At 38.4% G+C, this 10,140-nt stretch overlaps 1 protein-coding gene and 1 pseudogene across 1 annotated transcript; both read right to left on the reverse strand.

Moving 5' to 3' along the window:
- Positions 1–1,118: 1,118 nt before the first annotated feature.
- LOC142606045 (proline--tRNA ligase, cytoplasmic-like) lies at positions 1,119–7,455 on the reverse strand (annotated as a pseudogene).
- A 39-nt stretch (positions 7,456–7,494) lies between these two features.
- On the reverse strand, positions 7,495–8,420 carry LOC142606046 (serine/threonine-protein phosphatase 7 long form homolog). Its single transcript, XM_075777456.1, has 3 exons — positions 7,972–8,420; positions 7,785–7,875; positions 7,495–7,695 (listed from the first exon to the last, which is right to left on the reverse strand). Exons 1-3 carry the CDS (start codon positions 8,418–8,420, stop codon positions 7,495–7,497), a joined length of 741 nt encoding a protein of 246 aa, XP_075633571.1.
- Positions 8,421–10,140: the final 1,720 nt, after the last annotated feature.

Raw genomic sequence — 10,140 nt, forward strand, 5'->3', positions numbered from 1 at the left:
AAGACTCTGATCATCCTTTGGCATTCCACTTCCAAAGGTTCCATGAGCCCCACTGAACAGATCTAACATTTGAGACAACTAAACCACCGAGCTTTTTTTCTCAAATCAAATAATTTCCTACACGTCACGCCTTAACTCTCTGCTTTTGTTTCTTTTTTTTCTTTTTCTTTTTCTTGTAAATTTTAAATAAGATACAAATTTTAACCTTAGCATATCAATAAACTTCCCTATTTGACAACAATTGATTTGAAATGACTGGTGGCAATATTTATCCCATATTTTAAATTCATGGTTGAAATCTTTTTAGATCCTTTAGTTGAAAATCCACCGAAATTATTGATTAATTATCAATTTATCTCAATTTTGTCTTCCGCAAGATTGGGATTATTAACCACAAATTGGCAATGCACCAAATGATAAAGTAGAAAAAACATCTCCAAAAGAAAAACCATTGCAGGCCTGTTAAGGCAATTTATACTATATAAGGAGTTTACAAATTATAAAAGTAAAAAATAAAATCTTTGTAACTAGTCTCTATAACCCAAACACCCCGCAGATAACTCATTGATGTCATCATGGAAATTTAACCAAATGTGAGATTATCAACCAAGAGCTTTGTGGCTAAATGACCAATATGTATTTCCCCTTTCCTTGACTGCAGCTGTAAGAACTTTTTCCCCAATAACCCCAAAGAATGTCTCCAAAAGATTTCGTCCATGACCTTGCAGGTACTTCAGGAGTTGCTACCATGAAGAAGCCATAAACAATGGTGGAAACTCGTTCCCAACATGCAAACATAATGTTTGGGTAATTGTGTGACACAGCTCTAAGTGCCTGTGACCAATAATATACGATGAATGTCAAGTTCCAAAACAAGTTATTACCAACAAAAGCAAAAATTTAAGTAACATCTTTAAGATCCTTCCACTTATCAATATGAAAATAAATTACATCCTTAAAAGCAAACAGACATGATTTTAATTCTTTTTAAAATGGTGTCCTTGTATTTGTTTGTAGAAAATACTATTACTCGCTAATTCTTGAGAATCGCAGATTCCATAACATCTCAATCGGATTGAGGAACAACAGGAGAAGAAATCATGTCAAAAATCCATAATCTAGTAACTCCTTCCCCAGGAGGTCCATTTTTTTGCAGGCTTTCCCGATGCAAAGCATTTAGTACCTATGAGAAATTGAACATTAAGTTAAGGGACAGAATATAAAAGAACTTCATACAGAAATATTGAATGAAATATACAATCAAATTGCAATTTATCATAACCCTAATAAATCATTCAAGATAAATTGATGTCCCAGGGAAGAATATTCATTCAACTTCACAATGAGAATCATTCTGAAGCCAGTGACATAAATGGTACCATGGATTGGGAAATGCCATCATCATAAATGCAACCAAACTTACACAAAAATATGGTGGTGGCTTCAGCCTTTTTAGCCAGGCATTTTATTGGTACATTCAAACATCATACAAGATGATAAAAAGCCACTCGAATTAACATGCAATTTCTAGAAAATAAAATACAATAACTACTAGATTACACCATATCAATCTTTGATGATACAATGATTTTTTTCCCTAGTATGAAAATCTTAAACACACATATTGCATGAGTCTTAGATCCCCTTCAAAAATGGGAACCCAAATTTACAATATTGCAACTGTTAGAAAGATATTACACTAGGAATTGTACTTTTTGAGACATGAAAATCAACATATTCTTCCATCATTTTCGCAGGCAAAAACAGGAATGCTTGTAGCAAAATTAAAATTGAGTAACCACCCACCCCAGTCATAGGGGGGGGGGGGTTAGTTTATTGGATAAAGAGTCAAGGTTTGAAAGTTGTAATAGAAAAACAATAAATGAAATAACCCCTGACATGAAACATAAAGACTACCTTCTAAGAGCTGCTGGTCAAATGGGGAACAAAGGCTCTTACATGCTCCCATCTCACCCTTTGTCCTTGCTTTTACTTCTATCTCCACCTCCTAAAAGAGTTGCACAAAAGATTTGATAATTATATAAAAAGCACCAAAAACCAAAGAGGGGGAAGGCTAAAGTAACGTTCTTCGCTCATGGGGAGAGAACATTCGCTCTAGTTGCATGACAAAACATAACTTACAGTATCCAAATTTGCATAATGTTGGCATAGAGCAAAATGAACAGAAAATCTAAACAAAAAACATTTCAAGTCTTATGGAAATGCAAATCTCCATCGAACAAGTTATCTTTTTCGCAAGTAATATAGTGCTCATTTGATGCAAACTCTTATTTTTTAGCATTTTGAAAATGGGATTTATTGAAGAAGCACGTAGAAAAGGTAAAGTTTAAAAGAACTTTACTTGAAAAAGAGCAGTTTGGAAACATGTTACCATACAAGCACATAATCTTACTAAAAAGAGATAGGTCAAATACACAATATGTGCATTGGCCAACTCCTAAGGACCCATTGAACATATTAAACTTATACATACTTGTCCAAAGCACAACAATAATGGAGCATTTATGAGACAAAAAAAAAAAGTATAGGGGGAAAGCCCAATACAATAGAGTAGAAAAAGATTTCACTCAATCAACAACCCAAAACAATATGCGATCTCATGATATCAATATTTTAGTAAATGAAACAACAATGAACTTGAACACACAAACAAACTAAAACACCTTAAAAGTGTATTAGTAAAATTATCAAATTCAAATCAACAACAACAAACCTTGTGATACTTTGCTTCAAATAAAACTATTTAGGAAATGCATAAACTTTAAAGAAAATTAATATCAGACCTCCTCATCACACCGAGGTGCTAAGATCATTTTCCTTTGGCCGAGTGCTTCCACAAATTCATCCCAAGTTTTTACAGTCTAATGCAAGCATCTCGTTTTTGTTTGGCATCAAAGGCTTTGTTGGATATTGTCCAGATTTTTCTTTTACTTGCTCAACCAAATGCTTGCCCCTAGGGATGTCTCGTTTTTGCTGAATTATCACGGCGAACAAAGACGTACCGTGAATAAAACCAGCATGTAACGATCCTTACAGTTGGTCAACTATAGGAACCAACGAACAGCTAAGGAATGCGAGAAAAATAGATACATACTAAAGCAATGGAAGTAAAAAATAACAGCAGAAAATCAAGAAAGACTAGCTGACCCGACTATTTGCCAAGTCTTTTGGACCAATTTCAATTCTTAGAGGAACGCCTTTCATTTCCCAATGTGAGTACTTCCAACCAGGAGAGTAATTATCTCTGTGAGTCCGCTCTTAGCACGAATACCTCGCCTCGTACAAGGAGGCCATATGTGAGAAAACAGGCATCAAAGATTGCCCGAGTATCGCATCTTTATAAGGCACAGGAATTACAATAACCCGGATGATGCTACTTTTGGTGGCAAGACTAAGCCTCCGTCGTCCCCATGAACCATCACCATAACACCAATCCGAGCACAAAAAATAAACACTACAAAAGTGACAAATCCGTAGTCGCGCACATTTATCAATAAATATTTTCTAATTCGCAAATACACCACACCAACCCACCCACCCAAGTGCTATATGTACCAGCATTAATTATAACCAAGTCAAACGTATAATAAATGCCATAAGATTACCGTCCGAGTGCTATAGGCCCATGAGTTCGCCGTACCATACCCTTCTCTCCCTTCTCATTTTCAAAGTTTATCTCAAACATTTTAGCAAAATTTTGACCCGTACAATGCGAAGTTGCACCTTGTATGCCACGACCGGATTTGGAACAAATGCCTCGACACGAGATATAACACACAAAAAAATCTGATGTTTGAACTCGCCATATATAACATAAAATGCATTATATATGTGCACAATTAATTCTCTTGTACCTCAACACTAGTTGTGTAAAGTCCACCAGCAAACTTCTCCATCTCACTCTTCTTTCCCTTTACAACAGAATAGCCAAGTACTCTTCATATATGCGTCTATACGTTCCAAAATATCTAGCACCGAAAAAAAAAATTAAAATTAAAATTAAACAGAGCACATTTGTAAACAAAGGCCAATGAGCTTTAGCTCCAATGGCATCTCCCTTTGCAAGAGCACGGCAGATAGAGGGTGAGATTGTAGGTTTAGGACCCACTGGCGCATGTGTAGTTACCAATCAAAAGAAGGGGAAAAACAAAGGTTCCCATGTTCCAATGTAGAAATGAAAGATCATAATCATTGTTCTATTGGGAAAAAAAAAAGAGGATACCGACACTTGGAGAGTGGAAACATATAATACAAATAAATCTAAGCACTTATCTCGGTCATAATATAAATAAGTTAGAAGTATGTTAATTAGGCACATCTGCACTTACAAAAGAAACCATACGTCCGCATTCTAACATTCGATGCTTATATGAGAACTCACATTAGTCCATCTTTTTCTTTAGGTGTTATCACAAAACTTTGTTAACGGCAATTCATTCGCTAGATACACCAAATTATAAGACCATAGAATACAACAAAAACATAATGGTTTATGACTTATAAAAAAAAAACATAATGGTTTATGACACTTTGGATATTAATCCAAAGACCATGGGCTTTGATTTTTCAAATGAGTATGGAGGTTAGGAACGGAGCAATATACCTTGGGATGAAAGCACATACCAAGTTTATAAAATGCTTAGTTCAATACTCAATTCAAGAAAAAGAAAGAAATACCAACAAATCTCTTGCTTGTCCACCCCCATTAATTTCTACGTATAGACCTCCAGAATCAAAAGTGGACAGACGATCAAAATTTAAGTGCCGAGTTTCATATACCTCTCGCATCGCCTCTCGCTTTTGTTGCAAAAGCAAATGTGCCCTTCCCACAAAGAAACTCACGACTCCTACAATCTGAAATCATGTCCAAAGTATTAACAAACCTGCCATCAAACTTGAAAGACAGCTATTATACATATTAGCAAACACATTGATGCCTAGCAAAAAGAGTAAATGGTTTTTTACACTAATTGTAAATTGACTCTAAACAATTTTTTTTGATAATTTGATAGTTGGGGGAGGGGGAGTTTTGAACCCTAGACATCTCCTTTGGAAATACCAAAAGGTGCCAGTCTGATCTACAAGGCTCTTGGCAAATTGACTCTAACAACTTGGGGGTGCAACACAAGAAAATCATACAAAACCTATCACAACCGATGTGAAATGCTTTGCCAAGATGACAAGTGACAGCACTCAAAGAAAAGAATGGCTTCAATAGATATAAGTCTCTGCATATGAAAATTTCCATGCTAAGAAATAAAATGTAAATCATTTCCACAAAAGATGAGCAGTAAAAAATATGCCAGGATGAAGACACAAACACTAGTGCTAAAGATACAATTACCTAGCACAATAAAGTTGAGAAACTAAAAACACAGCCACTAGTGCTAAAGATAAATTGACAAACCTTTTGAGCCAACGTGATTCTAGAGCCTCCCCAAACCTCTCGCTTCACTAGAGCTCCACTGCGACAGTCCGATGCACTTAGCTAACAAAGCAACAGATAAGACACATTTAACTTTCACTTGAAAGGCTGTTTCCATAAAGTTAAACTATACAACAAGTTATTGAATTGACTTTTAACGGTATGTTAAAATGGTTGAAATTGTTGATAGCAGTAGTGGGATATACCCCTAGCTATATCAAACAGCAACAAAGAAGACAATTCTGCTTTCGTCCGTAGCATACTTGTTGCCGAAGTTCGGTAATAAGAAGAATCAATAAGTAGATTAGAAGTGAAAGCAAAACCGCTACTTTTGCCGTCCTTGGGAATAAGGCAAAACAAACCATTTCTCATAGCACCGATGTAGTGAATAGAAACACTTCTACCGATAAACACAATAACTCCAAAATGACTAACTAAAATTTTTTGTGCTTTGCATTCATACACAACAATCAGGGGGGTAGTCAGTTATTTAGAGGGGAAACTAGAGCTTAAATTTATTGCAAGCAGGATTCAATGGCAAGCATCTTTGCCCACAGTTTCTGCAACCTACCAACACCATATAGATATTTTTTCAAGAATCTAAAGATGATGTCTGAAAATCCCAAACCAAAAACAATATTCTTTCCAAAGTGTCCTATACAATAGGCTATAAAGATCACATTAGACATTACCTCTGTAACAAACCTCTTTTTCAAGGTTCACCAATTTTGCGTTTTTTAACCCTTGTGTAATGTTTGGGCGGGGGAGGAGGCTACGGGGCATCATCCTTAGGCTCATCATCATGCTGCAAAAACATTAGATGCATACAGTCAATATTTGGTGTAATGATAAGATAAAATGAACTGCAAAATAGGCCTATACATGGTAATTAATGGTATCGTACCATAGAGCTGCCTTTGTGTCCTATTTTGTGTCCACCTGTCCCACAAGTGGGAGCTCTTCTAGCACGTTGCGGTCTACCTTGTGGGGGTGAGGGCTGATGAGGGGGATGCTCGTCCGGTACATCGCATCTGGCCGAAGAGTGTCAATCCCAACCGCAGTCCTAGAGATGAGGATGAGGTAGGTGGGTAATGATGCTCGTGTACAGGCTAGGAGTGGGGATCATTGTCATGGGTTCGACGGGGTAGGTCTATGGGCAAAGTGGGTGCAAGTAGAGCTAGTGGATGGGTTTGAGGGTGTCTCGGGGTGCATAGGAGGGGTTAACTAAGAATGAATACCGAGATCGAAACTGGGCTGTGAAGGTGGGGTGGGTGAAGGGACCTCGGGCTGAGGAGATGCATCTACCATGGGTGGAGGGACCTCAGGCTGGAGAGATGCGTGCGGGATGGGTGCAGGTATCTCAGGACTACTTACAACCCGAGCGGTTGTTGCACACCGACCACGGCCCCTAGCTGCACTTGTCCTTCGGCTTGCTGTAGCAGGCCGACCATGGCCCCTAGTTGCGCTTGTGCTTGGGCTTGCTGTAGCAGACCCACCACGGCCCCTAGCTGCAGTAGCACGGGTCGGTGTACGTACCGGTGCTGCGCTTGTGCTTGGGATTGCAATATCCGCCGATTCGCCTCATGCCCATTGTTTGCCTCTCCATTTGGTGCAGGACCACCACCAAGCCCAGCCAGATCATTTAGGACGCGTCGGACATGGTTGTGGGCTCGGCTGCCTACAGGAAGCATCTCCAACAGCACTAAATGGCTTTCAATCTGAAACCGAGAAAGAACCAGTACAATTAGATTTGAGACATTTACGTATCAATTGTAGAATGGATAATATAGTATAGTACTTATTAATCTACCCAAATACTCAACTAAGATATATCTAATTAGAACACATTACCGCTATATCTAATTTTGCGCTGTTGCGGTCGACATACTTTCGAGTGACTGGACGGTACCAGCGGTAATAGTCATGATCGCGAGGCATCTCACCAGTCTGAGGAGGTGCATGGCAAAGTCGTTGTTGTCTCGCATCCCATGTAAGGATATACGGTCCATGCTCCTCCCTCCAATTCTTCTCCACCTTCCCACGCAAGTCTATTCTATGCGCCTTTCATCGTACACAACATGGTCGGGCCGCTCTTGCGCCAACCCAAACTGACGAAGGACACGATCTGGGTGGTGTATCTCTACTATGCAAAAACACACAAGTGGCACCCTTGCCGTCCACGTATCCCTCCCTGCAACGCAAAAGTCAGGAAGGTGGCCGAAGTCTGCCTCGTATGGCTGCCACACAATCTACAATAGAAACAAAAAACAATTATCATAACATCAAGTTTATTAAAACAAAAATTAACATAACCAAACAGAATTTTTGTTTGCCATACTTGGTCCGGCTGAATTCTAACTAATTGCTCGCGATAGTGGATCAAGGCCATGCCGGATGGCCTACTCTTCGAGCTTGGCACCCGCACCCACCTACAGTTAGAAGCGAATAACATAAGATAAGATAATACCCATGTTATAGTTACTAAGAAGAGTACATTGCACACATAATATTAGAAAAATACTTACTTAAATGCAAGTGGAGCATATGGCCATGGGCCATAATCACATCCAGGTGGGGGCTCTATCCTCGGGCACAAGAATGGCAACCTTGCCCATGCCCAATACTGGACCAATGTGCACGCCCCACCAATCTGCGATGCCCCTTTCTCGCTTGCCCGACACAACTCTCTGTACAACCAGGCCAAGCAACCACTACCCCAACTATACTGTGGCGGATCACGAAGGTCATGCAGGAATGCCAAGAACATCAAATGCACCCTATCTCCCGACTTATCCATGAAAAGCTTATCCCCTAGCAGCGCTAAAATATAGCACCGAGCATACTGGTGTATCTGCATCTCCGTTGCGTCATGAGGCAGTGGCACTGCAATGGCGTGAACAAGGCGGCTGATGAGAATTCTTTGCCCCACCAAAGTTTTGTTGTCATTCGCCGGAGTAAAACCAAGCAACTCCATGCACGTATCTCGCCAATCCCCATCCACCACGTGCCGGCCCAACCAAGACCTCACCGTCTATAGGAAGTCCGAAAATGACCTCCACATCTTGTAGGGTGATTGACATCTCACCATGTGGAAGATGGAACGTATGCGTCTCCGGCCGCCATCGCTCAACTAGGGCTGAAATTAGGCAATGATCTATCTCTCTGGAAGGGGCCCTAAACAATCCTTCCAGCCTTAGCAACTTGATAATGTCAATCACCCGATTATCTTCCATCTGAATGCTTGCCATCTCCTTAGTGCGACCACGGCACGTAAGTGGGCCCGGGTCCTGCAAAATCCATAAAAATTATAGCGGTTATTACAACTACAAATTGTGTTTTGAAAGAACTTTCTAACTAAAAGTCAAAGACAACGTAAAAATTAAAGCAATTGTTAGAACTAGATATTTCACCTCGCCATTCCAAATGTCCTCTGATCGATGATATCGTTGTCGCGTCAACAATGACTCGTCAAGTGGACCAGGGTGCAAGACCTGTGGCTCGTCATCAATCCGAGGCTCCATACTGCAAACATTCGTATACTTAACCGTGAGATCATTAATAGTGTGGGGGCAAAATGTATAAAGTTGATTTGGAAGAACCATTACTATTCTCTTAAAATCAATTAATGTACATGTGGTTTGTAAAATGTATAAATGTTTTAGTAACTCAACATAATGAAGTGATTCCATGGTATATAAAAACACATATGAATATGTATAAGCAATTCTATCATGTATACGATTTGTCTCCCCCTTCCCCTCCCCCTCCCCCCCTTATGATATTTATGATTGACTAGAGCTACCACGCATTTAGATTTTCCTCAATTTTTCACATTTTTAAAATTGTGTGGAAAGGAAAAAAAGAAAAAGAAAAAAGAAATCAATATATGTTTTGGGGAGGAAAAATTTGTAATGGTTGCTTCTCATATACGAGTTTAGTGATTATCAAAATATAAATCATTATAGCTTTGCTTAATAGTGTTCTTATGTGATAAAATGGAAGAAAAAGCTTTTATAAATTGCTCATTAACTTCTCCAAAAAAGCAAAATAATGTTAGGTTTCATATAAAATAATCAAGATTCATTTTCACGTTCTAATAAAAATTATACTTTCTCCAATTTTTTATTGTTTTTTGCTTTGATGCATATCTCACTATATTATAACATATTAAAAATATCTTGCCATATATAATAAATTAAAAGTAAAATGCAATATGTTTCCTTGCAAAAAAAAAAAAAAAAAAAAAACCTTACAAAAAATCAAGATGTAGAATTCTTTACTTACATAATATATATTATATATTCCAATATAATCACATTATTTTGAGATGGGTTTAAGACTATTACTTTTAAGTCTCAACTACTATTCTCAGTTTTCACTTAACAAAAAAAAAAATTATGTCAAACTTTTTTGCGCATTGAGCCAGTTTGTGACTACTGATGTTAATATTAGGCTTATTAGCATCATTCTTCGCGGTTAGTTCCCTATTGTTTCACTTGTTAACATCGGCTCCTATTTAGTTCGGGTATTCATATGAATCTTCACACAAAGATAGAGAAAACAAGAACACAAGAATGAAGGTTTATAGTATGCTCTAGCCCATGTGTCGAGAAAAGATACAAATAAAGGTACGGCATTGTAAGTGAAGAAAAATTTCCTAGACAGCCTAAAGCTTGATCGATTCATTATCTGAA

This window comes from Castanea sativa, chromosome 8 (genome assembly GCF_040712315.1).
Source record: "Castanea sativa cultivar Marrone di Chiusa Pesio chromosome 8, ASM4071231v1".
NCBI lineage: Eukaryota > Viridiplantae > Streptophyta > Magnoliopsida > Fagales > Fagaceae > Castanea > Castanea sativa.

What these genes read in the sequence shown, in the direction of transcription:
- LOC142606046 (XM_075777456.1), bottom strand. Translation starts at nt 8,420, where the DNA reads ATGGAGTTGCTTGGTTTTACTCCGGCGAATGACAACAAAACTTTGGTG. An exon ending in TATGCTCCACTTGCATTTAA is followed by an intron (nt 7,876 to 7,971) that starts GTAAGTATTTTT and finishes TTCTAACTGTAG; the next exon opens with GTGGGTGCGGGTGCCAAGCT. An exon ending in TTAGAATTCAGCCGGACCAA is followed by an intron (nt 7,696 to 7,784) that starts GTATGGCAAACA and finishes TTTCTATTGTAG; the next exon opens with ATTGTGTGGCAGCCATACGA.